Genomic DNA, 15,498 nt, shown 5'->3' with positions numbered 1-15,498 from the left:
AGTGACAATACTGTTTTTTCCCCCTTGATTATTAAATACATGCTGCATATTTAAAAAATAAAAGTAAGTAAATATATATATGGGGGTGCTCAGTGGTGACATACCCAGTTAAGTGCACGTATTACCATGCACAAGTACCCAGGTTCTAACTCCCACTCCCCACATGTGGGGGAGGGGGAAGGGATGCAGGTCTGCAGGTGTCTGTCATTCTCTCTCCCTCTCTACTTTCCTCCCCTCTCAATTTCTCTCTATCTTATCCAATAAAATGGGGGTGAAAAAGGCTGCTGGGAGCAGTGGATTCATAGAGTCAATGATAACCCTGGGGCAATAATATAATAAATATGTAAAGAATGTGGGCTGGGGAAACAGCATAATGGTTATGCAAAAGAATTTTATGTCTGAGGCTCCAAGCTCCCAGGTTCAGTCCCCAGGACCACCATAAACCAGAGTTGAGCAGTGCTCTGATGTTTCTGTCTTTTCTTTCTCTCTTTCTCTTTCTCCCTCTCTCCTTTTACCAGAGGGGGATTGAACCTGGGACCTTGTAGCTTCAGGCAGTCTGTTTGCATAACCCTTATGCTATCTACCTACCCTTGTCTTTCTATAAAATAAAATAAATAAAAATATTAAAAGAGAGAGAGAGAGAGGCAATAGACCGGAATACATTAGGCAAGAGACCTGCATACTTTAATGATGACTCTGTAGTCAATACCAGGCCACCCCATCACCTGGGACCTAGTGATGGGACCCTAGTGAAGGAGTTCTGGGATTCCCATATAGACATGATGGGCCTAGACCTTTAACATCCCTCTCACCACTGTCACTGGTCATCTCCATCAGGAACAACATCATGGACCCCTTTGTGGGCCCCTGTAGGACCTGACCTTCAATGTGGATCAACAATAGTAAGGAATGTTCCATTCTCTGAAGGAAAGTTGGACAGCATACTCTACTTATCACCCGTGGATAATGGATCCTAAAATTAGTGCAGCCTGGAATGTTCCTAACCGTGACCACAGAATGCCAGCTCAGACCTACAGGGATGCAGAGGTTACACAGGCTCCTGTGCTGACTATGGGACCCAGATCAAATTGATGGGGTTTACAGTTAACAATATTTATATACTTTTCCCATATTTGGGAGTTACTCTCTTCCCTGATCCAGTGTCGGGGTTCTCCCCGACAGGTAGTCGCGAGGAGGGGAGATCTGGACCAGCCGGACACCCCTTCTGGGGCTGAGCGGGAGGGAGAGTGTCGACGACTTGAAAAAAGACACCACACCAAGTCGGGAGTTCTGTCAAGGCAGTGACTCGCTTTATTGAGAAAAAGACCATTTTTTATAGGCAGGGGGTAGAGGTAGGGATGGAAAGGTAGGGTGAGATGACATTAGAGGTGGTGTGAGGTGGCGTCACCATCAGTGGGGCCTATGCTCTTAACGCATCATCAGCTGGAGGGCAGAGGTGAATTTAGGTACGGCCTACAAGAAATGCTGTGTCACTCTGAGGAAGTTAGTGACCATCAGCGAAACTCGAGCCAGGCTTACAGAATGTCTGCTGGGCCTAGATCGGGACCAAGCAGACCCCAACAATCCAGCTTTCTAGTCCTTTTTCTAACTATGACACTATCTCCCCAGACAATAACTTAGGTCATCTGCATATTAGATTTCAGGTTCAGGGCAAAACTAGTAGGGTCATGGGCTCCCTTGGAATATACCTAAAATAGACTCCAAATCTTCATCTACAATATTCTTGTCTTTAGGTTCATGATTAGTCAATAATTTGTTTGACTTTACATGTTAACTTTTTTTCAGCCACCAGGTTCCAGATGCTACCATGATGCCAACCTGACTTTCCTGGGCAGATGACCCCACCAACATGTCCTGGATCCCTGATTCCCCAGAGCTCTGCCCCATTAGGGAAAAAGATGTCCGGAAATTGTGAGGATGTGGTTGAGCTTTGCAGGGCTTGAGTTGAGGAGGCATCCATCCTCTTGTCTTATCAGACATATTATCTACATAATAATTGTTTTGCCTGAAAGATCCCTACCCATTCCATTCCTTTGATCTATCTTCTTTCTACCCTCAAGACCCTCCCTGCCTCCAGGGTATTATTAATCCCACCAGTTAAAACCCTCACAACAATTGCTAAGGAAGTCCCTACCTTTCCAGCTCCCTTTTATCTTTCTCTGCCCCTTTCCTAGTGATTTCTGTTTCTTTTCTTTTCTTTTTTGTGATTTCTGTTTCTGATTTGCCACTTCTGGGTCCGACCTTTAACAGCCTGGGATCTCTGATCAATAAAGAATTAATTGTCTTGCCACCACGAGTCTGTTCCTGAGTCATCTCCCTTGCTTCACTGAGTGAGTAGCAGCCCAGTCTGGCTCTGGTCACGTTCTCTCCAACACAGAGAGTACACACCCGGGAAGAGGCACCCCACACTAGCCCGGCAGAGAGAGACAGGCAGAGAGTATGAATCGACCTGTCAGTGCCCATGTTCAGCAGTGAAGCAATTACAGAAGCCAGATCTCCCACCTTCTGCACCCCATGATGATCCTGGTTCCATACTCCCAGAGAGATAAAGAATAGGAAAGCTATCAAGAGACGAGATTGGATTCTGAGATCTGGTGGTGGGAATTGTGTGGAATTGTATCCCTTGTATCCTATGGTCTTGTCAATAATTCCATTTTATAAATAAAAATTAAAAAAAAGATAAGTAAAGAATAAAATTTCCTATAATTTTATGTCCCAGTGATAGCATTGTTAGCTGCTGCAAAGACATGCCTAAAGGGAAAGGGAAAGAAGAGAAGAGAAAAAAAATTATAGGGCAGGAGTAGATAGCATAATGGTAATGCAAAGAGATTCTCTTGTCTGAGGCTCCAAAATCCCAGGTTCAATCCCCTACATCACCATAAACCAGAACTGAACAGTGCTCTGGTAATTAAAAAAAACTATATATACCTTTGCTGTTATCAAAATGTCCTCATTAAAAAAAATATTTATAAAAAGGAAACACTGACAAAACCATAGGAGTCTGTTTACATAACTATTATGCTATCTACCTTCCGTCCTACAATGACATCATTAACATTTGTATTAACCATGTTTTAGTGTCTGTCAAGTTGAGCGACATAAAACAATATACTGTTTTAATTTCCCTTCCTTAGATTTGGAGAAGGTAGAGTTTCACATGTTTTAATAAAGTGGCCACTGAGCTGCTGCTTCCTCTTTCTCAGAGGAGAATAAGTCCTTTTCCTTAATTAAATGCTTTTCTTACAAGGCTTTAAGGCAAGGAAGCCTTGGGAGACCAGATGGGGTTTTCAGACTGGTGTATCATGTAGGTTGATTTGAGTTGGTTTTAGCAGTTAAAACAAAAGTACCATTGCACACAAAATCCCCAAGGATACATCTTTACTTTTGAAGTGGCAGTGTGTGGTAACTTGGAGGAACTCTGTGGTTTTAGGTTTAGTGGAGTGATGTAATTTGTTTCTGAAAATTGTATGGGATGTGGGGTGGGGTAGATACCATAATGGCTATGCAAACTGACTCTCACGCCTGAGGCTCCGTCAAGTCACAGGTTTAATCCCCCACACCACCATACGTCAGAACTGAACAGTGCTCTGGTAAAAAAAAAAAAAAAAAAGAGTTTGTTGGGGCCGGGTGGTGGTGCACCTGATTAAGTGCACATATTGCAAGGACCCAGTTTCAAGCCCCCAGTCCTCACCTGCAGGGGAAAAGCTTCACAAGTGGTGAAGCAGTGCTGCAGGTGTGTCTCTCTGTCTCTCACCCTCTCTATCCCTCCCTTCCCTCTCGATTTCTGACAGTCTCTATCCAATAAATAAATAAGTAATTTTAAAAAAGTGTATGGGGTGTGGGGAGGCAGCCATCTGTGTGTCTCTAGTAGCTGACCTTTGGCTTGACAAACTGGAGGCACTGATTAACACCTGAAGATTAGGTGATTAAGTTGCATTGCTTTTGTCCTGAAGGATGACCCTCTGAAGCTCCAAATGTAATATTGCTATCCTCCTTCCAAATTGCATCCATTTATTTAAAGTAATTTCTCAGTTTGGGTCTGAAAGAGTCCTTTTTTTTTTTTTTTCCTTCTGGTTCTTTCTCTCCTATCTTTTTTTTTTTGTAATTTTTTTCTTTATTAGGGAATTAATGTTTTAAATTCAACAGTAAATACAATAGTTTGTACATGCATAACATTCCCCAGTTTCCCATATAACAATACAACCCCCACTAGGTTCTCTGTCATCCTTCTTGGACCTGTATTCTCCTCACCCACCCACCCCCACCCCAGAGTCTTTTACTTTGGTGCGATACGCCAATTCCATTTCAGGTTCTACTTGTGTTTTTTTTTTTTCCTTCTGATCTTGTTTTTCAACTACCTGAGAGTGAGATCAACCCATATTCATCCTGAAAGAGTCCTTTCAATATCTAATAATGCAAATTCTGACTTACTGGTAGAACTTCCGGAAAAGGCTAAAGGTAACTGGCAATAGAAATACACCAAGGACAAGTCTGACAAGAGCAGTTTTATGGCAGGTGTGACCTTGGTTCCAGATGGGCTGGCCAGGCTCCCCAGGTAAGCCAGTGTGCTTCCCCTTCTGGAAGACCACATTCTTAGAACTCTCTCTTTCTTTTAAATTACTATTTAATGGGCAGGGGAGATAACATAATGGTTATGTAGACATACTCTCTCTCATGCCTGAGGCTCCAAAGTCCTAGGTTCAATCCCCTGCACCTCCATAAGCCAGAGCTGAGCAGTGCTCTGGTGTTTCTCCCTCTGCATCACTCTCAAAAATAAAATAAATAAAATATTTTTTAAAAGTTACTATTTAATGTTTTTATTTGTTTATTATTGGACAGAGACAGCAGGAATTGAGTAGGGAGGGAAGACAGAGAGGGATAGAGACAGAGAGACACCTACAGCTCTGCTTCACCACTGGTGAAGCTTTCCCTCCTGCAGGTGGGGACCAGGGGCTTGAACCTGCAACTTTGCACACTGCAATGTGTACACTTAACCAGTTGTGCCACCGCCTGCCCCCTTCTTTTGGATTAATTTTTTCTCTCTCTCTCACCAGAGCACTGCTCAGCTCTAGTTGTTTTTTTTTTTTTAAGATTTTATTTATTTATTCATGAGAAATTATAGGAGAGAGAGAAAGAACCAGACATCACTCTGGTACATGTGCTGCCTGGGATTGAACTCAGGACCTCACACTTGAGAGTCTGATGCTTTCTCCACTGCGCCACTTCCCGGACCACTCAGCTCTAGTTTATGGTTGTGCCTGGCATTGAACCTGGCACTCTGGAGGAATGAGAGTCTCTCAGCATAACCATTATGCTATCTACCCCCACCCATTCTTAGAACTCTTAAATGGTCTTTTCCAATCCTGTCTTATTTTTTTTTTCTGCCTTCAGGACAAGACTTTCTAGCTAATAACAGAAGTCTGTTAAGGCAGTTTATAGGCGCGGGTAGATAGCATAATGGTTATGCAAACAGACTGTCATGCCTGAGGCTCCAGAGTCCCAGGTTCAATCCCCCGCACCACCATAAGCCAGATCTGAGTAGTGCTCCGGTGGAAAAAAAAAAAGGCAGTTTATAAGGAAAAAGGCAATATGCAGGAACCCCTCAATGGAAGATGATGGAAGGGAGCATCTGGTGTCCACATTCTCTTAGATATTGAAAGGGCTCTTTCAGACTCAAACCTACCAGCCATTAACAATTTGCTGTCTCCATGGCTAAGTTAAAGTAATTGTCAGTTCAAAGTCCAATGGTCCGTGGGGAATCAGTGAAGTCTTTATTTTTTTCTTTACCAGAGCACTGCTTAGCCCTGGTTTATGGTGGTGCGGGGAGTTGAACTCGGCACTTTGAAGCCTCATGAGATATGAGCGTCTCTTTGCATATCTACCCTCTCCCAGGAATTTGGGTTTTAAAATGCTCACTGCTGGCTGTTCAGTAGAAGCTGGGCTTTAGAAGGTGGGCTTGATGGAGCCAAGTAAAAATTAGAGGTGGAGAGAGCAGACACAACTGGGGAACAGGAGGTAGGAGGAGCTTGAGGCAAACGTTAGGCTCAGGAATGATATTTAGATTAGACTGATGAAATTAGATAATATAGTGTGGGTGGAGCTGGGGGGGATCTAGAGGGCTCTTTTAAAAGAGCTTTTGATTTGTGTCTCTGGGTAGAAGGTGGGGCCATTATTGGGTTAGAGAAGGAAAGGAAGAGCAAGCTTGCCAGGTAGAAGAGCTTGGGGTAAGTTGTTAGAAGTGTACTTAGTGCCAGGGAAAGGGATCTGGACTGGAGGAGAGGCCGAGGTGGCCTGCTGACAATTTTAGGAACTGGAGAGGCTGCAGGATTTGGGGAGTGTTGCTTAGCACGGGGTCACGTGGTGGGGGTACTCAGACACGTGACTTCCAGGTCTCTAAAGGCCCGCACTCAACCTCCTAAAACCTCGAGCCACGGTGGTAGACTGGGTGGGTGTGGTGGAAGCGGATTTGGCCCCTCGGACTCTGCCCCTCATTCTCTCCCTCTGCTATTGGACAATTACGCCGTCCGTCAAGGGTCCGCCTCCGCAGATGAACCAATAAGGGCTGAGTGGAGGATGCTTCCTTCTTAAACAGCCTCAACATAAGGTGGTTGCTTCAGGGACCCCAGACTCCTTCGGCAGCGGGGGCTGCGGTTTGCGCAGGCGCGGCACTGACGGGACGGACCCGGAGACAGCCTTGTTCATAGGTAAAAGGGCGAGGTTTCTAGGGAAGGAGGGAGGCGAGTACGACATGTGGACACCTCTCACCTCTCGGGGCCGCACCAAATGGGCTTTCCTCTGACTGCCCGCGTGGGCTCAGGTGATGGGGTGGAGACAGGAGGTGAGGTGAGGGGGCGGGCCCGCAGCCACGGTCACCCCACGCGCGCAAGCGCCACGTGGGCTCGCGTACTCGCTGCCGGGGATCGAGGCTCTGCTGCACCCGGGGCGCCGGCACGACCCTCTTTAATGCTCTGAGCACCCCTGCAGCCTGGCATCCCAGTTGAATTGCATCCTTTTACTGGCTGGGAAGCTGTAACTTAAGAGACACTCAAAGGGCTTGCTAGGGATCTCTCAGCTGGACTGGGTTGCACCGGTTTTTGAGGGACTCTGCGGGCTGCGCTCTCATAGTTTCTCATGTGTGTCAGACTTGAACTTGGAATCGGTGTGGTCCGGGCAGTAGCGGGAGCTCTTGGCGTGGGGCACCGCTGCCTGGCTTTTCTGCATGGCCTGGGGGATGGGATGGGGAGGAGCCGGCACCCTTGGGCCGCTCAGACCGACCCTCTTAGCCCAGGTTCAGCGGGGTGGACCTGGGCTGTGGGCTAGAGGGGAAGTCTTCAATTCTGGGAGCTTTTGATACCCAGAGGGACAAATGGGAAAGGCAGGGTTTATAAAGAAATACTGAAAACACATGGGAACCTCTCCTCTGTGGTCCCTCAAAAACAGAAATAGAAAGTAGAGCAGCATTTTTTTTTTTTTTTTTGCATGAGGAAAAATTCCACCAGAGACTTTTTTACACATGGGAACCTCTCCTCTGTGGTCTTTCAAAAAGAGAAATCGAAAGTAGAGCAGCACTTTTTTTTTTTGCATGAGGAAAAATGCCACCAGAGACTTTTTTTTTTTAACCAGAGCACTGTTCAGCTCTGGCTTATGGTGGTGCGAGGGACTGAACCTAGGACTTTGGAGCCTCAGGCATGAGAGTCTGTTTGCATAACCATTATGCTGTCTACTCTCTGCCCCCACCAGAGACTTTTGAAGGTGCTAAGAAACTGTTTCCTTCATACCCTCGTGGAGGCAGATGCGAACCCTTTTTTTTTTTTAAAAAGATTTTATTTATTTATTAATGAGAAAGATAGGAGAGAGAGAAAGAACCAGACATCATTCTGGTACATATGCTGCCAGGGACTGAACTCAGGACTTCATGCTTGAGAGTCCAGTGCCTTAGTCACTGCGCCACCTCCCAGACCACAGATGTGAACCTTTTAGAAATCAGTTTGTCAGTGAGTCTACACACCCTTTAACCTACTGATGCCTCTTTTGGGAAATAAATAGGGAAAAGATAAGGCACTACAGTTTGATATTTTATAAACAGGGAACTAGTGGAAATTACCTCAGAAATTCCCAATGGCAAATTATACTTAAGTATTATAGATTGTGAATTGTTCAAAATATTTGTTAATGAGAAAGGAGGAGAAAGAACCAGACATCACTCTGGTACATGTGCTGCTGGGGATTGAACTCAGGACCTCATGCTTGTGAGTCGGAATGCTTTATCCACTGTGCCACCTCCTAGACTACTTGATATTTCATTAAAACCTCACAAGATTAGCATTCCCTTCCCACCAATAGATAGCTGGAGCTTAGACAACTAAAGATGGCTGCCTGTACCTAGGTAGCTCGTCCTGTACCTAGAGAGCTCTATTGGGTGTTAAATATTTTAGCTTCAGGATAGTAGCAATTTAAATGATTTGGAAGTCAATATATTATTATTTAAATATTTTATCAATGAGAGGGATAGGAAGAGAGAGAGAAAGAACCAGACATCACTCTGGTACATGTGCAGCTGGGGATCTAACTCTGGACCTCATGCTTGAGAGTCCAATGCTTTATCCACTGGACCACATTTATTTTTTAACCAGAGAGCACTGCAGCTCTGGCTTACGGTGGTGTGGGGGATCGAACCTGGGACCTTTGAGCCTCAGGCATTAGTCTGTTTGCATAACCATTATGCTATCTCTCTGACCCAGAAGTCAGTACTTTTAATAAATTATATATGAAAATTCTAAGTTAAATTAAATGTATTGAATGTTTTGTTTCTTTGTTAATTAACTTATTTTGGATACAGACAGAAATTGAGAGGAAAGGGGATAGGGAGAGGTGAGACATAACCTGCTGTACTGTTTCACTTCTTGTGAAGCTTCCTTCCTGCAGGCGTGAATCCCAGGGCCCACACACTGTAATATGCAGTGCAAACAGGTGTGTCACTGCCTGCCTCTTGAATTATTTATTTATTTATTTATTGCCTCCAGGGTTATTGTTGGCGCTTGGTGCCTGCACTACCAATCCATTGCTCCTGGAGGCTATTTCCCCCCCTTTTTTTTGTTGCCCTTGTTGTGGTTATTATTATTGTTATTGATGTCGTTGGATAGACAGAAATAGAAAACAGGGGGGAGAGAAAGATAGGCACGTGAAGACATGCTTCACCACCTGTGAAGTGACCCCCCCTGCAGGTGGGGAGCCAGGGGCTCGAACCAGGATCCTAAGGCCAGTCCTTGAGCTTCACGCCATGTGCGCTTAACCCGCTGTGCCACTGCCTGACCCCTTATTTATTTATTTTACTTTTTTGTTGTCCTTGTTTTTTTACTATTGTTGTAGTTATTGTTGTTATTGATTATGTCGTTGTTGGATAGGACAGAAATGGAGAGATGAGGGGAAGACAGGGGGGAGAGAAAGACTGCAGACTTGCTTCACTGCTTGTGAAGAGACCCCCCTGCAGGTGGGGAGCGGGGACCTGGAACAGGGATTCTTACCTTGGTCCTTGCATTTCACGCCATGTGCACTTAACCTGCTGTCCAGCCCGTGACTGTTATTTCTATAACTATTTATGTTTTTATATTTTGCCTTTTTTTCCTTTAGTTCTGCCTTCTCTTCCTTTCTAAGACACACCTACATCTATTACTTTTTTTTTTTAATTTATTTTATTTTTTTAACCAGAGCACTGTTCAGCTCTGGTGGTATGGGGGATTGAACCTGGGACTTTGGAGCCTCAGGCATGAGAGTCTGTTTGCATAACCACTATGCTACCTACCCTCCAAAAAATATGGAACGCTTCACGAATTTGCGTGTCATCCTTGCGCAGGGGCCATGCTAATCTCTGTATCGTTCCAATTTTAGTATATGTGCTGCTGAAGCAAGCACATCTATTACTATTTCTGATCGTCTTTTTTTTTTTTTTAATCTGGGATTTTGAAGCCTCAGGCATGCATGAGAGTCTCTTTGCATAAACATTATGCTAGCTATTCCTTTTTTTTTTTTAACCAGAGCACTGATCAGTTCTGGTTTATGGTGGTGCAGGGGATTGAACCTGGGACTTTGGAGCCTCAGGCATGGATGAGTCTCTGTATATAAACATGCTATCTACCCCCCACCCCCTTGAAACTTTTTAAACTCTATTTTTCAGGTTAAAATAAAAGGCCCTTTTATTGAAGGAATACATTTGGCTGGCACAGTTCAGAATGTCAAGTACTGTGTCCTACTGGATCTTAAATTCTGCAAGAAACAGCACTGTCATATTGCAAGGTGGCCGGCGATTATACTCCAGGTATGCCTTAAACATAAATAGGAGTAAGTCGAAATGGAGGCTCTTTTCCCCAGTACCAGTCACTCCAAAAAACACTGCTCCATGTGGTGGGTTTGCTGTGCAGAAAGCCTACAGACACACATCAACAGAGGAAGATGATTTCCACTTGCAGCTCAGCCCTGAGCAGGTAAATGAAGTGCTTCGAGCTGGTGAGTCAGCTCACAAGATTCTTGGCCTTGCCAGTGGAGTTCCAAATTCAGTACTGCGGTTTGAGAGTAATCAGCTGGCTGCTAATTCCCCAGTGGAGGACCGTCAAGGTGTAGCGTCCTGCATGCAGACCAATGGGCTGATGTTTGGCATCTTTGATGGGCATGGTGGACATGCCTGTGCTCAAGCAGTGAGTGAGAGGCTCTTCTACTACATGGCAGTGTCACTGATGTCCCAGCAGACTTTAGAACAGATGGAGGGAGCAGTGGAAAGCATGAAACCCTTGCTGCCTATCCTACAGTGGCTCCAGCACCCAGGAGACAGTATCTACAAGGATGTCACATCACTACACCATGATCACCTTCGCGTCTACTGGCAGGAACTGCTTGATCTGCACATGGAAATGGGACTGAACACTGAAGAAGCATTGAAGCACTCCTTCCGGAGACTGGATTCAGACATCTCCCTGGAAATTCAGGCTCCACAGGAAGATGAGATGACAAGAAACCTTTCACTCCAGGTTGCTTTCTCCGGGGCAACAGCTTGCATGGCCCATGTCAGTGGAGTTCATTTGCACGTGGCAAACACTGGTGACTGCCGGGCCATCCTCGGTGTCCAGGATGGCAGTGGCATGTGGTCTTGTTTGCCCCTCACCCATGACCACAATGCCTGGAATGAGGCTGAGCTGACAAGGCTAAAGAAGGAGCACCCTGAGTCAGAGGAGAGGACAATCATCATGGAAAACAGGCTGCTGGGTGTCCTCATGCCCTGCAGGGCCTTTGGGGATGTCCAGCTCAAGTGGAGTAAGGAGCTGCAGCGTAGTGTCTTGGAGAGGGGTTTTGACACTGAGGCCCTCAACATTTACCAGTTCACCCCCACACACTACTATACGCCACCTTACCTGACTGCTGAGCCCGAGGTCACATACCACAGGCTGAGGCCCCAGGACAAGTTCCTTGTGCTGGCCTCAGATGGCCTGTGGGATGTTCTAAACAATGAGGATGTGGTAAAGCTGGTAGTGGAGCACTTGGCTGAAGCAGGTCGGCACAAGCCAGACCTGGCCCAGAGACCTACCAGCCTAGGACTCATGCAGAATATGCTCTTGCAGAGGAAAGCCAAGGGACTCCATGCTGCTGGCCAAAATGCGGCCACACATCTGATCAGACATGCCATCGGGAGCAACGAGTATGGGGAGATGGATCCTGAGCGACTGACAACAATGCTGACCTTGCCTGAGGACTTGGCTAGGATGTATAGGGATGACATTACTATCACTGTTGTGTATTTCAACTCAGATTCAATTGAAACATATTACAAGGGGGGTTAAGAGTCTTCCATGCTATTGCCAAGGTTATAACTTGTGTGTTCTCCTAAAACTTCTCTTACTCTTAAACTGGCTACTTAAACCTTTTGAAAGGGCAGGCAGGGGTAACTTGCTTAATAACAGACTAACATGAGAGAAAAAAAAGTCTTAGGTTTAAAAAACAATAGTGATGTCATATCTTTATGTTTGGTCACTTTTTTTTTTTTTTTAACACAGTAGAGCAAGGAAATCATAGAATTAGCTTGAGTTCATGTGACCCAAGTCTTTTTATAAAGACACTATTGTTAAACTGTGACAGCCTGAACTTTCAAAGGATAAATTTAATCATGATTCTGGGAATGTGAAGAATTTCAGAATCTTCTGTTTTCTTGCTGAAAAATGTGCAAATTTGGTACTTTTCAAATCACAGTCATGGACTTCTATGAAGGGAAGTTTTTTTTTTTTCAAATTATTAAGACCTGGGTTTACAAAGCATGTAACAGGACATTTTCATACATATTCTAACTCTTAGTGATTGTACTTGAGGAAACATTTTGTAATACTTTAGTTCTGATTTCTAGGTTACTTTAAAATGGAATCCTCAAACTTACGAACAGGCCTGCACTAACTTATCTTGGTCTTCAGCTGAGGGTGAGACAGGCTCAGCTTCTGGACCAGCTAAAACCTGTACAACTTTCAGTCCTTCTACTGTGTCTTACCCCAGGAACCTTGAAGCCATGCTAGGAGATAACTTCTGTCTAAGCCTTAATTCCTAGCTCTCCCTGTCTAGTAAAATTTCTTCTAGGGCTTTGTCTCTGGGGTTATGTTCATAGTACTTGACTTTCTGATTGTACTGCTTAGACTTCCTTCTGTTACTCCACCTGATACTCTACCTCTGCTCTGATGAACATCTTTTTTTTTCTTACCAGAGCACTGCTCAGCTCTGGCTTATAGTGGTGTGGGAATTGAACCTAGGACTTTTGGAGCCTTAGGCGTGAATCTCTTTGCAGAACTATGATGTTATCTACCCTACCTGAATATCCTTGCTAGCAGTACTGTCTGAAAAGTACTGTTTTCTTAAATGGCTTCAGGGTAGGAGAAAATGTGATTGCATGTGGTGGTTGTGATAGGTGTTAAACTGTCTTGTGCAGAGTCTGTAGGGGTGAAAACATGAAAGGCTAGAGAACACTCACTAACCAAGACCATCTATATCTTGAGTACGGGGAGAGGGAGGAGTGAAACTTGCTAGATGGGCCATTTGACTCTAGAATGTATTGTGGAATGTATTGCCATGGCTATTCCTTGAGAATTAATCCTTATTACTATAGGATTTGGGAGAAAATTAAAAACCTGTAATGGCTTCTGTGAACTGCACAGTCTGTTTACTTGAAAATTAAACCATGTGATTTTTTTTGAGGGGGATGAGTTTCATGTTTTGATGAATTGCTGTGACATGTAAATAACAAGAAATGTCCCTAAATGGAAATATAAGTATAGAAGTGCCAAGTTTTTATTTGTTTGTTTTGTTTTGTGTTTTACTTGATGGAAAGAGAAACTGAAGGGAAGGTAGAGTGGGAGAGAGAAAAGGAGATACCTGCAGATATACTTTTTACCGGTCATGAGTGAGATGTCCTCCCTGAAGGTGGGCACCAGGTGCTTGAACATGGGTCCTTGAGCATGTGTGCTCAACTGAGTGCACCACTGCATGACCCCAAATGTAACAGTTTTATTATTGGATTGTTAGAGAAGTCAGGATGCATTTTTGCATAGAAAAACATGTCATGACTTTTCCGACAACTCAATAGGTTAGTTGATTAGGTTTTTTTTTTAGATTTTATTTATTGATGAGAAATATAGGGAGGGAGAGAGAACCAGACATCACTCTGGCACATGTGCTGCTGAGGATTGAACTCAGGACTTCATGCTTGAGAGTTCAAAGCTTTATCACTGCTGGACCACTTTTTTTTTTACCAGAGCACTGATCAGTCCTGGCTTATGATGGTGCTGGGGATTGAACCTAGGATTTCTGGAGTCTCAGGCATGAGAGTCTCTTTTCATAACCATTATGCTTCCATCCCTCCTCCCTTTATTCTTTTAACTAAACCCTGGCAGTCTTGGAACATGGAATTCCAGAGTGATCTGTGAATCTTATATTGAAGCCTAGCATAAGTCATAACTATCTTTGACTCAGTATGTTGTGGAACACTTGAGAGAAAAGGGACTCAATACCTATTTCCCGAAGCCTATCTGTGTTCCTGCTTTCTATTTGATGTGCAGAAAAGAGAAAAGGCAGTGTACTGTCTGCTTTTTTGCTGCTGTGAACTCAGTGCTCCAGGGAGCTCCTCCTTGAACCATGCCTGTCTTCTTAACCAATCGTTCTACTGTTAGTGGCCTTCCTGAGGCACAAGGGTCACTGCTTAATAAAGACACTGGGATTTGACAGGATTGGTGATAATTGTCAGGTTTTTCCAAAATAATTTGTCTTTCCTTTTAGATAGATTTCACTGTGAACTAACAAATGAGACTGGATGTTTAATATTTTAGGTATGAATAAAATATGCTTTGGTGCTTAAAGTTACCTACTTATCATGGGGATGGACAGTGGCACACTTGGTCAAGTGGACATGTTACGGTGTGCAAGGACCCAGGTTTAAGCCTCTGGTCCCCACTTGCAGTGATAAAGTAGTAGTGCTACAGATATCTTTATCTCTCATTTCCCTCAATTTCTGTCTCTATCCAGTAAATAAACTAAGTTAAAAATATGCATATATAAATAAAAAATTGCCTACTTTAAGGAACTGGCGATAGTGTATGATTTAGAGACTGTCTAATGTAAATGTTACAGCTCAGCTGCTTCTGAGGATTAGTCAAAGGGAATAGAGAAGATGGAATTATTTCTCAGTTCAAATTAGTATACTAGGACAAGTTACTTATACAGGTTTCTGAGATGTCTTTTATAGTATTAAAGCTAATTTATTGTAACAAAAATATAAAGTTTGAGGAGAGCTAATTAATATAAGCCTACTTTACCTGAGTATGCCTGGCCTAAAAGAGCTCTAGTTTTATGCACACTGGACAAAGTGCAGGTTACACACAATTGAGTTGACACTTTTCAAACATGGGTGAAATATAAAGAGCTTAAGCTCAAGTTAAAGAGAACAGTTAATTGCATGGAACAAATAGATGTTCACTTCACATGTTATAATGTGCAAGGACCTGGGTTCAAGCCTCCGGTCCCTGCCTGCACGGAGAAAGCTTCATGAATGGTGAAGCAGTGCTGCCGGTGTCTCCCTATCTCCCCCTTCCCTTTCAAGTTCTTTCTAAATAAATACCCCAAATTTTTTTTTAAAAAGCCATTCAGAGCTTCACGAGTGGTGAAGCAGGGCTGCAAGTATCTCTCTCCTTTCCTCTCTCCCTCAACCCGCTCAGTTTCCCTTAGTCTCTACCCAATAACAAATAAATAAAAACATTTTTCTAAAAAGAAAAAAAATTCTTTCAAATGGATGCTCAGTATCAGCTTGGCTTGTCCATCAGGCTCTGATGACCTGTCTTCATTGACTACTTTTGGGATTCTTCAGTTTCCCAGGAAAAGCTAGGATATCTTGGAACTGAGTTCTGCCAGAAAAAGGCCCTGGAGCTGGGATAGAAAAGATTGGTGAAACCACTTGTCATG

General features: G+C 44.0%; 1 protein-coding gene and 1 non-coding gene across 2 annotated transcripts; one reads left to right on the top strand and one right to left on the bottom strand.

The window, feature by feature from the left end:
• Positions 1–6,599: 6,599 nt before the first annotated feature.
• PDP2 (pyruvate dehydrogenase phosphatase catalytic subunit 2) lies at positions 6,600–14,619 on the top strand. The gene is made up of 2 exons (XM_060185398.1): positions 6,600–6,725; positions 10,196–14,619. Exon 2 carries the CDS (start codon positions 10,251–10,253, stop codon positions 11,847–11,849), a length of 1,599 nt encoding a protein of 532 aa, XP_060041381.1. The 5' UTR covers positions 6,600–6,725; positions 10,196–10,250; the 3' UTR covers positions 11,850–14,619.
• LOC132537158 (U6 spliceosomal RNA) lies at positions 9,830–9,933 on the bottom strand. Its single transcript, XR_009548621.1, has one exon. It is a non-coding gene; the product is annotated as a U6 spliceosomal RNA (small nuclear RNA).
• Positions 14,620–15,498: the final 879 nt, after the last annotated feature.

Source organism: Erinaceus europaeus, chromosome 2 (assembly GCF_950295315.1).
Source record: "Erinaceus europaeus chromosome 2, mEriEur2.1, whole genome shotgun sequence".
Lineage (NCBI taxonomy): Eukaryota > Metazoa > Chordata > Mammalia > Eulipotyphla > Erinaceidae > Erinaceus > Erinaceus europaeus.
This window is presented reverse-complemented; position numbering and strand designations above follow the sequence as displayed.